Below are 20,377 nucleotides of genomic sequence, written 5' to 3' on the forward strand. Positions count from 1 at the left end.
AATATTTGATTGTGATTATATCATCATTTTCATTACTTAATATGATGTCAACAGTAGAGGTAATGAGGTTATAAAGAATATTGGCGATCGAAGTATATGGGCGTATAAGATACGTTTCAAAATCAAAATAATGATGAGATGTGATTAGTTTCTGATTTATTACGATAATACCGCTCTTACATTTGAATATTTACACTAGATACCCTTCTAGTGTCTATTCTACAGGACATCAACACAACTCAGATGAACAGATGACTAGCCTGACTAAAACGTAAGTATATTTCTGCACCAAAAACTAACAACCATCACAATATTAGTAAAGGTAAGAGAATATATAATACAACTAGTATTTGTCAGACTATCTACAAGTCTGACTAAGCAAACAACCAATCATTATCATCATCGTTCACAATTCAATGTGAATAATAAATTCTATCAATGCATTAAAACGTCCACCTGATCCTAAAATATACACTGGACGCATTTAAATAAGATATTAGATTAGCTTATGTAAATATGAAGCAGAGATTTGGGTACGATTATATAATTAGTTGAAAATATTATCTGAGATCAGTAACTACTGATTGAGCATTTTAATTCATTAAAGGACTTCACAGAAGTTTATGATGAACTTACTTATTAAACATACTACATACAAACAGCTTCAATTATGGTTACTTAAGGATTTCAGGTATTTCACAAATTAATAGATATTTATTACATCTCATCGTATTTCCAATCTATAGTATAAATGAAGTTAACCTTTAGAAGTGAAAGTGTTGTTTCAGTCTCAAAGTATGAGATCACTCTTGAAAGTTAGTCAGTCACAATGTAGAACTTCGTACGTACGTACATCAGTTCGAGTTGCCATACCACATTCGCACAGAGATGCAGTTGTCGATTCAAATCCCATAGTGGTAGAAGTAGTAAGAGTATAAGCACTAATGTTAAAGATTAGGGTTTGAAGATGTTATTGAAGGAGTATAATACAGTGAAATAAATTTGGAAAGAGAAACAACATAGAGACATGAAGAATTTAGAAGATTAGAATTTGGGAGAACACAAAGAGCGGATGCACCTTCGTCATTGCAAACGATTTTGAGCCATGTCATTCAAGATCTCTAACCATCGATTACCATCATCTCGCGAATCCCAACCAGGTAGTCTACACGTACCAGAATAGCTCAGTCCACTTGTCAGTGACTTCATCGATTTGTGCCACGTTTTGGTCTGGCTGTCCTTAGCTTTCTTCCAATCTACTCCTACACCATAAAACATTGCACGACGGGGTAGTCGGTGGTTGGACATACGTAACACGTGTCCCAGCCATCTCAACTGATGAAGTTTCACTACTTCATCAATCGATTTGCCATCCTTACCTAGTACCCGTTTTCTAACAACTGCATTACTTACTCGGTGGTTCCAGGATATACGAGCAATGCTTTGAAGACACCTATGATCGAAAACTAGCAGCCCACGAACCTCTTGAAAGTGGTAACTTCCTTTTAAGAATCACAGGTAAATCTTAACGTTTTCATCATTAATTGACGTTTGAACAGTATACCAAGCTAATGAATGAAAATTTTAAGACAAATCTTAAAGTGAGGAATTGTGGAGATTGTTGAATTTCATTGAAATCATATTCCGTGAGAGTATACTTTATTTTATTTATTATTTAAACACATAAATATTGGTACAAGGAAGCACCAGATACATATGCGCCCCATAAATCTCATTTGATCTTTGTAAGGGCTGTTATACTGCCCAGGTGCCCGAACTAAAGCAGATGGTTTTCTTAGAAGGCCACACCCCGAGCCTTTGACCTAAAGGTCTGCTCTACAAGGCAGTGGAGCATCGTAAGGAGATACAGTCCCATGGTAGCCGGTGACCAAGAACTGGTTCATACGCCATTTGTTCCTTCAAAGTACTTAGGCCGATGCACACCATTGGTTTGGAGTCAGGGTTTTCCAACTCCACTAGGTGGACTTTCCGTGTCCACCAACCCGGTTAAAGCGCCGGACATTCGCTTTTCGTCCTCTCAATTTCGTAAACAACAGTAATGCCACGAGAAGGCTGTGAGTGAGACTTCCCTGGCAGAGGCTATATACGCGTGGCTATGTGAGAGCATTTTGAGAGGGAGAGCGGACTCTCCCCACTCTTGGCCGTACCAGGGCATTTGGGAGCAAAGCGACACTCGACGGGGATGGGATTCGAAACCACGCGGGGAAACCTCAATGGACTAGCAATCCATCGCCTTAACAACTCGGCCACCTCGTATGCTAGACGATTGTGAATAATTTACTAGTGAAATGTTTGTGTCTATCTAAAACATTTTCTATATATTAAACTATAATGTATTGACTCTTTATTTTTTATTATTCTAAATAGGTTCATCTTGTCGTGACAATGGAATGTGTCCACAAACTTCATCACGTCGTTTAACTATAATTATGTTAAGTGCATTTATTTTATTAACACAAGTACTTATGTTCAATTTATTAGTTGCAACATTCACGTAAGTTTTAAAAATTAAGAAAAGAAGATGTTTTTTGAATATTCCTAAATGCTGCACCAAGAAAATAAATCATCTTTTTGATGAAACTTTATCCTCTGAGCTGAATAGTTTAGTTGTGAAGCTTTCATTGTTCTGTTGGATGATATTATTATAACACATATCATATAGAAGTGAGTTGTCCACCTTTCTCAGCATATGATTCATATCTTGTCTTATAAATGCCTTACGTTTACATGACGTTTGTATTGATAATCTTCAGAAAAATAATGAAAGCTTCAAATTTAAACCATCCAGCTCAGATAATGAAGCTCCACGGAAATCATCCATTCAAGATACAAATCTTCTCTACCATCTCAAATTTATGTGTCAGTTGTCTGAATGTAAATCTGTGTTTTTTTTTCTATAAATCTATCGAAATATGTTGACATATGACATGCTAGAATAATCTTCTTTGGAGTCGTACGTTTTTATGTATAAGCAAGATGGCTAATATTAAGGAAATCTACTCAAGACGAATAAATGTCAATGAATACAGATGAAAAATCAATCCTGAATATCAATAACGGAACAAGATATGATTTTTCACGAAAAGACCAGCAATACAAACATCAGAAATATTTCAACAAGATTTTATCTAAAAACCCTACTACATATGTACACATAATAATAACAATACAAAATCTTGCCTGAGTGTATATTTGTAAAGCGTCGGATCTCGCTACAACATGAACAGTAAACAATTCAGTAAACATACTTTTTTAAGCGAAGATGGATGATGACCAGCAGCGGAATCCAGGACGCACTTTTCATTCTATTTGTGACTTGTCAGCTGGATGTACGTGCATTCCATTGCATAAACTAGTGGTTATCTGGACTCAGTAGCTAAGTGGATAACACGATGGCATTTGAAGCAAACGATACTGGGTTCCAGTCATGGAGTGCAGGTATAACCTCAAATAAGACGAAACACGCGTCCTGAATTCCACTGCTCGCCACCATTCACCTCTGCTTATAATGCTTGTGACTTAAGGTAATATCGAAACATCCGCACAGAATGCACATATGCCAATAAGAGACTGATCAGTTGCAGTGCTAAACGCAAATGACAAGCTTCAAATAACCAATACAAAATTAATTATGACATTTTTAGTTCAATGGGTTTGTGGAGATTGCTGATTTCCATAATTTGATCCATAAATCGAACTAAGTTAGACAACCATTGAAAACCACGAAGCACTGGACAGCTATTTCGTCTGGTTGTAATACTCGTATACTCGTGATCACTTAACTGAGGTCAATATGTGATGTGAACTTTAAAATACAACTTTAAATGATTACATAATTACGCTATATCAAGATGGTTCAATACGTATGAATGTGTCTTCTTGTACATTGAATTTCATTTCTCTCAGAATATTTTATCAGCCAGTAAAGAATGTGTTTTTTAAACGATCTCAAAAATAATGGTTCATATGATATTTCTTTGGTTATATTAATACCTATTTGGACGAATTCCTCTTTTCTCGAAAGGGACCAATGAGTTGATATTAGATTCGTACAATTTACAGAAACATGATTTAATTATTTCAATACACTAAAACATTTCTCAGCTTATTATTCATTCCTGCTTTCAGAATATGAAATTTCATCTGGTTGAATAGCTTTTTTGTAGAAAGAATAAGAATCATTCCTTATATGATTATGATGTCTGTTGACTGACACTATTACTGAATAATAACCTCATGAAGAATACGGTCTCAGCTAACTATCTGTAAAAATACTCCTCCATTGAAAAATCGCTAGTCTTTACTTGAGAGATATGACAAAGATAGGGAGATACAGAGCTATTCATCATCAAAAACATTGTGATCTTATAATTTAGACTTAATGAATAGTCAATAGGAAAGATGAAGACATTCGTAAAGTTTAAGACATGATTCAAATTGTATCTACATATTAGAAAAAACATTCACTACTATAGTATGTTTTGAAACGCGATTCCCCAATTATCTAGGAAATGATAAGCCTCGTAAAGGTACTGCCGATCATGTTTTCCTATAAATTACTTTATTACTACATAGAACACAGTAGATTTTAGATTTTTCTTCTTACGAACAAGTCATTATCTTAAGTAGATAGATTCTAAAGTTAGCTCAAAACTATTAGAAAATAAACTATAGGGAACAAGTATCACTACGAATTCCTAGAATAATCAGCACTGGACATTTAATTAGTCGTTTCGGTCAACTTTCTGATTGCGTTATCACATTACTCGTCTAGCAATTAATTAGGTACCTGGACATGGTTTTACAATGGATTGAGTAATAGCGTTTAAAGGGAAAGATAATTCGTTTGATTCTCAACGTGATCATCATATATGGATACAGGCACATTTAATTGGTGAGTACCAAATAGGACGGAACGAGCATCTTGAATTTCACTATGACTCACTATCCAACCTTAATAAAAACTTGTAATTAAATTTCAACATCATAGTAATCCCCCTCAGGATGTAACTATTCCAGAAGACGGTGATCAGGAGGTTGCATTTTTAACATTGATAACGTAAAAATACAGACCTTAACAAATTACTATACGACATTGTAATTTCAATACATTTATAAGTAGTATACACTTAACGAGTATTAGTAGACTTTAACTATATGTTACATTCTACATCTTTCTGATATTTATATAAATATACTTTATTGCATTCATTCGTCTTTTTAAGTTCAACATATAACGAAATTGAAGGGTCTGCTCAATATTTTTGGTGTTATCAACGTTATGAAATGATACAAGAATTTGTTGATAGACCATCTGTTGCAGCACCATTTATGTTACTTTGGTATTCTGTTGAATTTACTGGATTCTTATTCAGTTTAATCGGTGGTACTTTATTTGATCACGCTATTGAAGAAATCAAAGATGATGATCCATTTTGTAAGTGAATATAAATCTCTTAAATTTAAATAGATATTTGAAACACTTTCTTATTTAATATAAGAAGGGATTTTGTGGATATTATAGCGCTCGCACGCGAGACTGATAGGTCCTGGGTTCGAATCTTGCGAGGCGGGATCATGGATGTGCACTGTTGAGGAGTCCCACAATAGGACGCAACGGCCGTCCAGTGATTCCAGGTTTTCCATGGTGGTCTAGCCTCAACTTACCCATGATTTTTCTTATTTGTTTACTCGTTGCATACTACTTATACGTAGTTCAATTCATTTCTCAAAAGGTTCTTACAAAGCTTTATTTGGTTTGTCTACCACAGTAAATCAACATTTACCATTCACAACAATCTTTAAGTATTTTATACCAAACATTTCACTAAGAAACTGTCGCTTTACCATCCTTGTTTGTTAGCTAACTCGTTTCGGTTCATGAAATGATCAACGGTTACGAAGCCGTTAACTCTGAAATGTCATCTTGATTTGTTGTATACATATAAAACGTATGGAAATATATTGATCCTAATTGGTGATTATTTTAACATATCCATCGATTAAACTTAACAGTTTAAACGGGAAATGGCAAATTTAAAATAAATCGACGGTTGATTGGAACTGAAATCATAAAAGTGTATTTATATTCATGAATCAAATTCTGAAAATCTTTGCAGCGCTTAATATTATTCCACTGGATTATATTATTTTACAGGTAGAAGTCTACACACCAATCCAACATTAGATAGTAAATTAACTAAATGGGAGCATATGATGGGTACTCGAAGAATTAAAGCCGATACAGATGTAGGCAGTGGTCGTAAATGGACAGGAAGATCACATGGTGATACACATGCAATTGTATTACGATCTGTTGCAGTGGGAGCAGCTGGGAAAGGTTTAGTTTCCGGTGGTACAAGTGGTCATAGAGATGTTACTGGAGAACCTGGGTCTTTGTTAGAAGGAATCGGACCTATATTTGGTCCAGATACAGAGTTTATTGAAGAAAAATTTCGTGAATTAGGCAATCAAATTGGAAAACTATCAACTTTTGAAGAACGTTTAGGCAAACTAATTCAAGGTGGTAATCGTGTAATAAGTATTGTAAAAAATATTAAAGAACAACAAAAACAGGTCAGAATTCATGTTGACCACTATATTTATTTATTTATTTAATTCATAAGTATTATTTTAATACTAAGTTATACATCATTCAATACTTTATATTAGACAGTTTATGTAACACAGTAATATCTAAAAGCTTAATTACTTATTAGCTATTAATAATGTTACCATTTCTAAGGCTATGTGAAAAGTGTTTCGTTCTATTTTTGAGAGCTTTCGTCAGTCTACTTTTTTCTTTTATCGTATCGAAAAAGAACTATTGTGTAGTAATCAATTCATCTATACAGTAGAAACGTGCAACCTTAGTAATGTTGTGGTGTGGTCTACTTATATCCACATAAGTAGTATATGACGATGGTCGAGCATTGAATGTATTTAGGCAGAAGATCGATAAGGAAAGAACAGGAATGAAGCGCAATCGGTATGAAAATGCATGAACAATGAAATCAGAGAAGACGGACTGATATTTGCAGAAGGAACAGTCAAGATTGAGACAATTGATTGTTATTTTGCAAATTAACTGTTTGCTGTATGGTTATCAGAATTTAGTGAGATAGTCTGTAAAATGTGCCTAATTACATTCGATTGTCCCCACCCGTGTTCTATTCACTACAGTGTAACCTTACACATATCTTGATTTCGTAGACAGATAGTGATAATAATTATTATTATCTTTACGGAAAAATTCAAATCCATAGCTTTCTGTGGATGGCCATTAAATATTTGACTCAAATAAAAACCTAGACCATTGTATCATGTGAATCATAAGTCTAAAAATAGTCAAACAGAACTTTATTGAAATAAAATGAATTCAGATTGTCTTCCCGAAGTTCAGGTCAAATTTTTGGTCAATTTTTCCAGCTGAACCTAACCTAATATCGACTAATTTACTTAGTTGTTAAATTAACAAAGAAGAATGTAACTAAATATTCATAGATGTCTTTGTATATCACGTTAAAATCAAGTTTTATATGTAAACTAACTAGTAATAATGGTTGTGATTGAAAACGATCTACTATGAAACTTATTAAGATATGAAATGTAAGATATTAGAGTAGTTGAAAACATAATTCGCTGGTATTTCACAGAACAGCCTATTCATTATTTAACCAGCTTCATATTTAATAAAGATCATGAATCGACTAATGACAGAGCATTATTGAAAACCGTGTAGCATCACACAGTCATCTTGTCCTGGTAAGAATCTCCTCAGCAATGCGGAACCACGATAACGCATGTGGGAATCTAACCCAGGACCTTCAACTCGATATCACTGATCCGGGATCCAACGATGTTAATGTTTGACTTCAACCAATCCACGATAATGCGCGACTATTTTCCATTACCTCATAACTGACATGATTGAACTCCACTGGTTAAGGTTTATCACTAGAACTCCGAGACTTTCCTCTTGAAACTGGGTACTAGTCACATTTATAATTTTTGTGCACATCTCATATTCAAAAACGCATACATTGTATGACTTAAAAGAAGATGGATGAGACAGATTACTGGAGTTATTCTCATCTGTCTGCTTTAAATATGTTCAATGTAGTGCAGCACTACGGACCGAATGAAATAAATAAATATAATAAACGTTAGAGCTCTAAATGAAATCTTTGATGGAAAATACAGTCTATTATGCAACACACCCACTAAATAAAAGGAAAAATGACCATCATTGTTGACTTTCTTGTGTTAGGGATACTAAGTCTCCAAATACAATATTCAGAAAGAAATCAGTTTTAAAACCCATTGGTAATCGGGAATTACCTAAGATAATCAGAAACATAACGTGAGGATAACTTTGGCTTCAGAGATATAAAGATTAAATGTTGACACTTATGGAAAGGATTTCATAAAATAAAAGCCTGAACCCATTAAACTCATTAGTTAATTTCACTGAGAAAGCCAGTAAATCACCTGCTAATCGAACCATTACACTTTTTGACAATCACATTAAGTGTATCATTTCTAATTAAACAGAATTATATAACCCAAATATTTAATGGTTGTTTTCCCTTAGCACTTACTATTCTGTTCAGTGAACTGATTAGCGAAAAGCATGCGTCTAAATCCAAAACTTGATGTCGATTGGATAAACAGTAAAGAAACAAGATCACTGAACAACATCTTAAAACTTATTTGAGACTCAGTGTCATCTGTGATCTAGATATGATGACCTTTATGTCACTTCTTTAACAAATTGTCATTCAGTCAATATTTCAGAATCCATAATTTACATTTGTTAACCTTGATCAACTCGTCATCATTATCAAATCTTAACGATAAGAGTCGTTTATCCCTATGAAGCTAATTAAAACTTTCGATTAAGTACTACTGTGATAAATTTTTCCTCACTTCTTTTTTCCTACTGGTTATTGATCCACTAACTGAGCTACTGTATACCACAATCGATTGACTACCTATATCAAATTTCTAACAATTTCCCGATTTGAGCAACAGAAACTCATTCAAAGACACTGTGTTATTTCTTAGACTTAAAATTCGAGTGATTATATAAATGCAATACAAGTCCACAAGGAGCTATAATCAATAAATCAAACTATGTACATAATTAGGATCGTTTTGGCACAAAGTTTACATAATAGGCTCATAACTAATTGAATGTAAATTATGAATAAAAAAAGGCATAGTAACATGGTAGGTTACATGTTCACGAATTTGCAGCGCCTTCATTTTTCAATGTTTAATATGCGTTCAGTATCAATTGTTTTCCGGAATTTTTCAGTTCATTCATTTAGTTAATGCTGCATGAATGAGCATAATTTTCAGTGAAGATTTGAGGATTTCAGGTTCCTAATTTAAATTTATTTACTTTTTCATATGATGATTCGGGATACCCCCCACAGTGTCTTGTTAACAGAAAACATATCTAAAGATTTCTAGATGATTGAGATGAAATCTCTAATGAAAATCATACATTGTATCCCGTACTGGTACACTAAATTAACGGGAAAGTGCTCGACAATGCCAGATATCTCATTATTAATGAACATTGAAGAAAGGTGGTTATCCTTACTTATTATAATACTTAATGCTTCATTCAGAAGCCTACAGTTAGGATAGTATCAAAATACTATCAATCAATCAAACATCTGAAAGATACCATTTAAAATGTGTATGGTATTTTTACGAGAAAATAATGTTTAGAATTCCCTGCTTCCATTTATTTCACATTCATAATAACATCTCTGTAAGCAAATTATTAGTATACTTACTTACTTACTTACGCCTGTTACCCCTCGTCGAGGAGCATAGGCCACCCACCACCATTCTCCATCCAACTCTGTCCTGGGCAATTCTTTCCAGTTCTTTCCAGTTGTTATCCATCCTCTTCATATCTGCTTCTATTTCCCGACATAATGTGTTCTTTGGCCATCCTCTTTTCCTCTTTCCTTCAGGATTCCAAGTTAGCGCTTTCCTCATGATGCAGTTTGGTGATTTCCGCAATGTATGTTTCATGCACCTCCAACATCTTTTCCTAATTTCCTCCCCAGCTGGAGGCTGGTTTGTCCTCTACAAAGAAGGCTGTTTCTGACAGTATCCGGCCATTGAATGTTGAGTACTTTGCGTAGACAACTGTTTGTCAATAATTAATACTATCCAAAAAAGATATTAATTAATAATTCACTCTTTTTCCATATACTTCAATTACATTTTAGATAATAAAAAGTTTAACGCCAACAAATGGTAAACGACTTGTTGGTTGGGGTAAATCAAACAAGAAAGATAATAAAAATTTATTAATGACAGCTGTCTGTGCAGCAGTTACTGGTCTCGATTCACACTGTACGATTATTGAAGAGAAAATTGAAGAGAAGTAAGGTGATCTACACTAAACATTTGTGCATACACATACATGCATAAATATTCTTTACTGATTTCTATTGGTTATTGATTATGTTAGGAAGTTTTACCTTTCTCTGCTACCACCATTGTAGTGAACGGGAACACATGTGGGAACAACCGACTGTAGGTGAATACAAAATTATAGAGTTGTTTAATAAAACGTGAATACCATACGTTCAATATTTCATTTGCAAAATGTCGATCAATCGTCTCAAACTTTATTGTTCCTTCATTTCCATACCAATCACTCTCTGTTCCCATTCTTTTCTATTCGATCTTCTCAACCTTCTGCTGGCAGGCATTCCACTTTCGATTAGTGTTACACTACACTACCTCTACTTATCATTAATAATAATGATTCATAAACAAAACCAAAGAACTGTGCCACGTTTGAACAACAATTTGTTTTAAATACACCCGTAAATATCTATTATATATGATAACACTTTTTGACAGTGATTACCGGTCATTCATTTCTACTCGACCATTCTTTTCTTAATGACATCAATTTTTATCGCATAATATGTTTGCTGCATTAGCTCATTTGTGACTGCCAATGGTTTTTCCAAAGAAAGCAGACGAGAATGAGTACATAACTAGTTATCAAGATGTTTTTGCATGACTTTTAAAGCAGCCATCTTTACAATAGTTACATACTTTCTATGAATCCACTTGAGCATATAGGACAAATATACATAACTTAATAGTTGAATTTATGAGTCGATTAAAGTTAGACCACCATGGAAAACCTGGAAGTACAGGACGGCCGTTTTGTCCTAGTATGGGACTCTATCAGTGTACATCCGCGATCCCACACGAGGAACACGAACCCAAGACCTTCGGTCTCGTGCAAACGTCAGAATCCAACAGTGTTAATGTCTGACTTAAACCAATCCACGATGGTAGTTTAGCTTTAATCAACTCGTGAATTCAACCATTAAATTACTACAATATCCACAAACCCCCATTCTGATACATAACTTAGCTGAAATAAATTTAAAAGTAATGAATTTTCTGTATAAGATAGATGATCCAGAGGTTTACTGAGTTTGTCATAAATCCACAAAATTAAAATGAATTCCTTAACAATTTAATATTATAATATATTGTGGGTTGAAATCAATTTTGTAGAATTCTGAATACTCTCTTAAGTCTACTAGTCAAAGCATTTCATGACCACTAGTTCAAAATATTAATTTCCTATTTATTACATATTTCTTCACTAAAAAATTAATACTTACCTTTTTACGCCTGTTACCCCTCTTGGAGGAGCATATGCCGCACACCAGCATTCTCCATCTATCATTTGGTACACTAAACAATTATATAATCTAAAATTTCACTCGGAAATTTCATAGCATAACTGAAGCATATAAATAGATTGGCTTCATCCTCCACTGAATCGGTTTAACTATAGCGATATAGACAATGGATAAATATGTAGCTAAGACTACTGAAGGTTTGTCCGAAGTTTGAAAATGTTCTAAACATCAAATTTTACTGCTTTAAATATAATAAAGTGCTACATCTACTCTCCAAAAGTATACTGCAAAACGCATGTATTCCCTCTAATAACCTCCACTATTCTCTCCTTATCTGTCTAAACTTTTATTATGGTTGCTTGTTAAACATTTCTCAAGGTCATGGAGATAAGATGTTATAAGATTTCTAGAGACAGAAAAAGACGTAGTACTAAAGACTGATCATTCTTTTTTTCTTCATTTATGGGTTGAAGCACATATGGATGAAGTTTTGCAGACGTGTAACAACAGCATAGATTAAATGCTCATAAATCATACGGTTAACTTCAATGGAGGAACATTTGGCTGCATATATCTAGTTTAGCGAGATAAAATAATCTAATCACAGAAATATGATCAACTAACTATAATAAACTTTTTTTTCATGTTGTGATTCGCCCATTTGCAATAGTTTAAGGGAAAAACAACTGTGAATACGCCTGTTTTTATTTAAAAGGTTAAGAATTGAAGAACAATGCGTCAAAGCTATTTTAACAAGAAGTAATGGTGACGAACTTGAAGTAGATACAGTTCTAACACCACGTAAAGGACCACCATCACGTGGTCCACGTGCAGCTCCAGCATCTGGTAAAATTTATGAACGACTCATTCTAAGCCATCGACTATGGCGTATAGTTCCATTTAATTTTGAAATATTCCCTGGAATTAGAATGAATGTACCACACGATAAAATAAACTGGAAAGTAAGTATATTGTGTTTTCGTTAAATCATTATCTTTGTAAACTATCCACTCAAAAAATTTAATGTGTTGTATCACCCCAACACTCAACGATTCACTTACTTATGTCTGTTACCTCTCATGGAGGAGCATAAGCCACCAACCGGGATTATCCAACCAAATCTGTCTCAGGCAATCCTTACCTATTGTTTTCAAGTGCTATTCATTCTTTTGATATCTGCATCCAGGTCTGACTAAATGTGTCCTTTGGTTTAAATATTTTCGTTTAGCTTCGAGGATTCCAAGCAAGTGCTTGCCACGTGATGAAGTTTGATGACTTCCGTCATTTGTGTCCTTCCTATCTCCAGCATCTTTTCCTGATCTCTTTTTCATTTGGAGGCGGGTTTATTCTCTCCTACGTTAAGCTGTTGCTGACGCTGTCCGCCCAACGACTGAAGTGAAATAAAAATGAATTTACAGACCAGAACTAGCAACCTATATTGTTAAAGATCGGACATTCATCATTATTCATATGTACTTCTAACAGTCTATAAAGCTGAGTGACCTTAAATAGTTAGAATAAAAGTACATGGGTCCCTGTTTTGCAAATGTTCAGTTATAAAACTATGAATATATTCTCATTTTTAGTGAAAGATTATGCCTCTGATGAGATCTAAATGTTAATGTATTAGTTACCAAGACTACTGAAATTATTAATATCGCTTCACGTTTGAGGTTGTATTAATCTACTTAATGATTATCCCTTTGTGTAATCTGAATCACAGACTGATATCAGCAAAACAACCACCGAGAAACGATGGATGTTGAACAGCTGTTTTATCCTAGTATGGAAATCTTTAACAAAGGGAAACTTACCACTCTATCTGGAATTGAAACTAAGACCATCAGATCACATGAAAACATATTAAGCTAAAACTCAGTGATTCAGATTTATGACAGAAGTGAAGTCATTTTTTAGTTTTTCTTCGGAGATATCCATCTCAACGCACATCCCGATGAACTCCAACGATCATGTAAGACATTTCTTTTGGAAGTTGATCATTGTTTAATACAAGATTATTATTGTTATGGGATATCTCTAGAGTTTATTCAATCTCTAGGTTACAAAATGTACAGAGGTAGTATACTCGGCATACAAGATACTTGAATACTTCTGTATTGGATAATGTTAACCAACCTATAACTATTTTCTATAAAAAAAAACGTTATCTATATTAAATATGAATCATATCTAATAAGGTATCTAATTTAATATTCATATTTCAATGCATTCATACAATTCATTTGAACTCCACTTTTAGATTCCATACGATACATATCGAACATTCACCGTAACAGATGATAGAATTGCTTTACCATATCCAGAATTAGAAGATGGACCAGAAGTGTAGGTTATTCATTTTTCTTTTAATATTTTAAATAAGTTTTCTTAAATACAAAATTCATTCCAGAATATTCGAAATGTTGACAACTGTACTATTAATTATCCAAAGAGGATCAGTAAAAAGAATTGTTTTATTTATATGAAAGTGTTTTTGGTATAAAATTTAAGTTCAATGCAAAATTACGCAGATTTTGGGTTATATCCCGTGAAGATTTATGAATGGTAACTTTGAGAACTATTTATGGACAAATATGATATGTATATTTCCTATTGTATAATAGCTAAGTAACTAAACTATTCATATTCGTGTCCTTCTTATTATAAGCTTCATTTTGACCTATAGACTATTATTATACGATCTACCATTCTTGAGTTATCCCTAGTCCATTAATTACTGTTCCTCCCCTATTCACAGCCACATTCGGTCAAATCTTGTACAAATATTATTTTCTATTTTATGGTTTGATGTGGTCAGTTTGTTTGGTATATAAACCCAGTATGTTTGAGAATAATGATTCATATTGCAGAGGCTGTTATTGATGTTCTGGACTTAACTGGCTGGGCTAGGCAGAAAGAAGGATTGATAAGTACTCAAGACTGCTCATACTGTTTTCGTATATCATTGCTCTGATCAATAATTCACTCCTCCCTGATTGGCGGGAATCAGCACGTTCATAAATAGTAAACAGGGCACGCACACAGGCAATCGATATAACACTTTGCCATATAGATTCTAGATTCAATTGATTAGTATAATCATTCATTTAGATTTGTTCTAAGTCACATCATACTATACACAACGATCTGTTTTAAACGGAACTATTGAGTAATAAAATGCCTTTAACTACTATCTTACGTGAATCAAAGTTATTTAAAGCATTCCCGTATTTATCATTATGAACTTATATTGCTTGTTAAAATAATGAACAGAATAGACAATGAATATGAATGAACAAATATCTCAACATATCTCAAATAAGGTCAAAACTAAAAAAATATAAAAAAAGTCAATAGCACGTTCTAATAAAGAATGAAAAATGAGCTCCAAATAAGGGTCTAGAATTGTTGAACTATTTTTCGTTTCGGTTTTCTTTCATTATAAGGTAGATGAAGGTGGTATTCAATTATTTTGAATATAAAGACTATGATTATTGGTTAGAGTCATTAAATTAACTGTAAATGTATACAAAATGTAAATTGGAACCTTATTAAACGGTTGGAGGTAATAAATAGGAAACTGTAGACCCGAATTCCTTGCAAGTTGATGACTACCATCTATTCTAACGACATTGATTATTACATATTGGTGAACAAAATAGTAAATATCACAGTTCCATAATAGGTAATTTGTTGGTCTAATACTTTGCTATTAATGTCTTGGACTGTAAATATGTGTGAACAGGGTTCGAATCCCACAGGTACATATTTTTGATTCGGTCCAGCTATTACATAGCACACGTCTAGCGGTGTATCCTAACGATTAACTCCATACGTATTAAATAGAAAAAATTGACGACTATTACTTATATTATAAGCATACAACTAAGCTAGTAGTAGTAAGCTAGTGGTATCAGCATGATAAGGTCAGGAGACGTGGTTAAGTGTTAAAGAACTAACGATGGATAACATAATGCTGAAGTATTTAAGAATGAGCAAAAAGCCAAATGATTTGTTCATGGCTGTGATATTAAAAATTGCGTGGAATGTATCGGTAAATTGAAGAAAATCGCAAGAAACTGTATTTAAATCAAGTTTCATAACAGTTGAGCTCTCAACCGAAAATATGCCATTACATTAAGCTCATCCGAGCACAAATTTTTATGATGGTTATAGTTTGACCTGATGATCTATCTGTTAAAAAATGATTGGTTTCTATTCAGGGACCATTTGGTGTACTTTATTCGACGCTACATGGAGTTAGCCACTATTCAAACAGCCGATAAATAATGTGTTTGACTGACAACCTAAGTAATGAAAATCTGAGCTTCTCACAGCAGTAACAGTCTTTTTGAAGTTGATGAAATTTCAAAGTAATGAGTTCCAATAGTTTTAATATATTCCGTAACTAGTTTACCGACTGTGTCTAACCACAAAATATCATGTCCACCTTACTACGAGGTTCTGACATACATTATCGATGACAGAGTCAGGTTGACTTTGATCATTCAAATACCAAGTCATCTTTTGAAGTATATTCTTTTATTTTTATAAGTTTCCGTTACATTTGATTTCATTTTCTATATATCTGCATGTGTTTCAGTTCACCACAAACACTGCCATACAACAGTTATGATATTGTGAAAGGCGTAAGTCGAATGTCATTACGTGGTCGGGTACGAATAGTAAGGCAAACAGATCATATAACTGATCCTAGGACAACTAACGTGACATCAAAAACTGCACCCACCAAAGCAACAGCAAAGTTATCTGAATATATTCCTGTTGGTTATCCATTGAATCCATGTGGACGTACTGGTTTAACTGGTAAGGGTCTACTACCACATTGGGGACCTAATCATTGTATTATTATTGCAATTACAAGACCAGATCCAGATCATAGATTCTATGAAAGTTTACCACTTATTCAAGTTGGGTTACTTCAGAACAATCAACAATTATGTTTACCGTGGGTACGTTTGGAAAACATATTATTATTATTATTATTATTATTAACTGGCTGATATATTAATATTCATAATTATGAATCACGAACTGATCTTAGCCAGACCAAAATTAAAAATCTGGAAGCACAGGATAGGTGTTTTGCCCTAGCATAGGTATCCACAGCGGTGCGTATTCACGATCTCAGGCCTGGGAATCGAACACAAAGCCCCGAGTCCGGTTCCCCCAAGTTCCCAATGACAGTGTAGCTAAGACTATTTCGTGATTTAGAACTATGAAAAATTTACAATTGTCACAAATCTTGGCATACCAAACAATCTTTACTGTTTAGAAATTGGATAAACCAGGAACAACAATCATAGCAGAAAAATGCGAATTCACATATTTTATGGATTCTCTTCAACTGCTTATAACCTAGAAATAGTAATATGAATTTATAAAAATAAGGCATATTATATCATCGTACTTCAGAATATCAGAAAAATTCTCATCAATGAAGACTAATAAAAAGAGTATTAGCTGTGCAAGAGGTATAAGAGATGGTTGCATATTTGAATATTTGTATATTATATAATGTGAACAGTCCAGAAGAAAACTTTTTATGACTCTTAAAAACAGGTTACTGAAAAAATTTGTGTTGAAATTGATGCTATAGTAACTATATTTAGTTAAATTGATTAAAAGATTAAAACGAGTAAAGGGAAGATAAACAGCAAGAAAGGTTGAAGAAAACGAATTTATAAAATAGAACACAAAATAAGATGTGATGCAACCAATCGTTACAAACTGAGGTCATCAGAGCAGTGTAGGACTAAGGATACCATTCCTTGAAAGCATAAACTTATTTTAAAGCTCAATATTAATGTTTTAATCAGTAACATGTGATTTTGTTTTGTTGTATCTAAAATGTAGATTCATTAAATTTTGTTAAACAGTTGTTTTAGTGAGACAATATAAATTATGGACGACCTTTGAGCGGCTCTGAAGTGACCTTGATAATATCCCTCTACTAACGAGGATTAAATGAGGGTTATAAAGAAGCGTGACGAATTAGAATCAAGATTCATAGTTGTTGGTTAGGGTTAGGAATTAAATTTAAGGTTCTCATCACGAACTGACATTATCTACAATGTCAAAACTCTGTTTAGCTGAATGGATGGATGAATTTCACATCAAAATCCAAGATCTGTTATCTTATATCTGATTGGCTCGTCCATAAATTATAATCTCACCAGTACATTGTATTTTTTAAAATCAGTTTAATGTTCTTATTGTACAATCGAAATTTATAGAATGGATTGATCGTTTTAAACATTGAATATGCTTTAGTTCGATAATATTCAATTAATTCGTTAAAACCCTGTCATTTATGAGAAATATGAAACAGTGTTAGTGTCTCTATAGTGGCTTGTGGGAATCAATGAATGTTGTTTTATTAAGTCACAAACTAACTTTTAGTTAAACAACCATTAAACAGCAGGAAGTATTAATGTTCATATGAAGTGTCAATTTGTTAAAAGATAAAAATATAAATCAACGATAACTATCGTTAAAATTTTAAATCTAACATTATATGTATTATCAGAATTGGGATTTGTGGAGATTATAGAAATTTTAATGGTTGAATTCATGAGTCGATCTAAGCTAGACTGTCTCCACTCAACACAAATTGGACTCCACTTCAGATAATGGATGAAGAGTTGCAGAAGATCATGGATCAATTGAAGTTATACAATAACACCGTTGTATGCCAGATCAGTGATCTAAAGGTTAAACGTCCGCTCGCGAGACCGAATGTCCTGGGTTTGAGTCCTTCGTATAGGATCGTGGATGCGCACTGACGAAGTGGCCTTTCAATAGTGGTCTAGATTAAATCGACTCATGAATTTAACTATTAAAATTATTTGTATCGTAAATTCTATGGCCTTAATTATACCCATCACTACAAACCAACTTACTAATGTACAATTAACTGCTTTTCCTTGAAATTTGATGCTGATAAGCACTGTAAAAGAATAATAATGCTAAATAATTATCCAATACTTCTTAAATTTCAATAATTACCTTTAATGAACCAGTTACTGTTTGATTTCTTAATTTCAGTATTTAACGGATCATCGAGAAGATTGTGATTTTCAAGATTGTAGTGCTAACGTTATACGTGCATTCATTCAACGTCGTTTAATGAATTTATTTGAAGATAAACATCATCAACAATCGATGTTGACAAGTTTAAGAGCTGCTAGTGTTTCAATTGTAAGTTAATTAATTTTTTGTTAAAATATAAATATTTGGAGTTATTTAGGTGAGACTATATAATTTATGAATGAATCAATGAAATCAAGTATATCAATTCTTGGATTTGAGCCCGAAATTCATTAATTCATTTAATTAAATAGCACTTTAGTATTGGACATGATGTCAGTTCGTGACGAAAACCCTCACTCTAATTCTTAACCCTAAATGCAAACATTAAATCCTAATCTTAATTCCTCATACTAATTTCTAACCTTCTTTAGACCCTGGTAAATAGGTGAGTCGTCTCAAGGCCACTTTTGATTCGCTCAAAGTTCATTCACAAATTACAGTCTCATCGTTAGCTGAAATAGCCGTCCATAATTTTTTCTGAAGATTGTACGTCTGATTAAAGATTACAATTAGTTGAACTACTATTTATAATTAAAAAAATCTCGCTGTATTAGATTTGTTATTCCCACATAAGATTACCATATAGTCAACATTGTCATTTGATTGATGCAACTAAGAACTTTAAACAACTTAGATGGTCGGGGTATCTGTTAGACGTACTTAAAAACTGAATACTTCACCCTTTTACGCTAAATAGCTTATAAGTTGATGAAATCAAAGCTATGGGTGGCCAAGACGTTAGGTTACTTTGTTATTCTTAACTGAACTAAGACCTTGAGAATTTGACTTCCGGACAATAATTGGATGGTAATCTGTGGTTGAATACTTCAAGTGACATTACTGGAAATCATTAACAGTTATGTAAGTATAATAACTTATTATATTCTTTAAAGTCTTGATTTTCAATATACTTATGTTTCTTACAACTTTTATCATTTTCACTAACAATGAACATTTATGCCAGATCCTACTTTGTTAATGACTGATCTACTGACTGAATTATAAATTAATGTCTTTAGAAATTTCTTTAAAGAATTATTTGTTAAAATCTCATGAGTATACGACTGTAGATCTTGGAAAAAGATCTCTTCACAGTATCTCATATTTTAAATTTAATATATATTTTAAAAGCTAACTAGTCTCATAGTCAAAATGAAAATGCTATATAGTTGAGATCATGAGTCAATTGAAGCTAGACTACCGTGAAAAACCTGGAAGTACTGAACGACCGTTTCTTCCTATTGTGGGACTCCTCAGCAGTGCGCATCCACGATTCCGTCTCGCTGAAGAGTCCCACAATAAAAAGAAACGGCCGTCCAGTGTTTTCCATGGTGGTCTAGCTTCAAATGACTCATGATCTCAACTATATACAATTACTGAAATCTCCACAAAACCTCCTTCTGAAAATGAAAATATGTTCATTCTATTAACAGTACTTAGTTTATCTCAACTGAAATCCCTTAATTCGTGTTAAAATTATATATTTTTCAAACAGTATCACATTCGATTATAAATATTAGGCTACTCAACATGAGAACAGG

General features: G+C 33.3%; 1 protein-coding gene and 1 non-coding gene across 2 annotated transcripts in view; one reads left to right on the forward strand and one right to left on the reverse strand.

The window, feature by feature from the left end:
* Smp_130890 (putative transient receptor potential cation channel,subfamily m, member) overlaps nucleotides 1-20,377 on the forward strand; it is a gene marked incomplete at both ends in the record, with an annotated part of 85,187 nt that overhangs the window by 54,136 nt on the left and 10,674 nt on the right. The window contains 8 exons of the mRNA XM_018797169.1: nucleotides 2,389-2,515; nucleotides 5,247-5,458; nucleotides 6,179-6,597; nucleotides 10,275-10,432; nucleotides 12,439-12,685; nucleotides 13,984-14,069; nucleotides 16,327-16,696; nucleotides 18,792-18,944. Of these exons, the coding sequence (XP_018652237.1) occupies nucleotides 2,389-2,515; nucleotides 5,247-5,458; nucleotides 6,179-6,597; nucleotides 10,275-10,432; nucleotides 12,439-12,685; nucleotides 13,984-14,069; nucleotides 16,327-16,696; nucleotides 18,792-18,944 (1,772 nt within the window). The remainder of the gene's footprint in view (nucleotides 1-2,388; nucleotides 2,516-5,246; nucleotides 5,459-6,178; nucleotides 6,598-10,274; nucleotides 10,433-12,438; nucleotides 12,686-13,983; nucleotides 14,070-16,326; nucleotides 16,697-18,791; nucleotides 18,945-20,377) is intronic.
* Smp_tRNA_01558_Ser_GCT.1.1 lies at nucleotides 2,196-2,276 on the reverse strand. Its single transcript has one exon. It is a non-coding gene (tRNA).

Source organism: Schistosoma mansoni, chromosome 4 (assembly GCF_000237925.1).
Source record: "Schistosoma mansoni strain Puerto Rico chromosome 4, complete genome".
Lineage (NCBI taxonomy): Eukaryota > Metazoa > Platyhelminthes > Trematoda > Strigeidida > Schistosomatidae > Schistosoma > Schistosoma mansoni.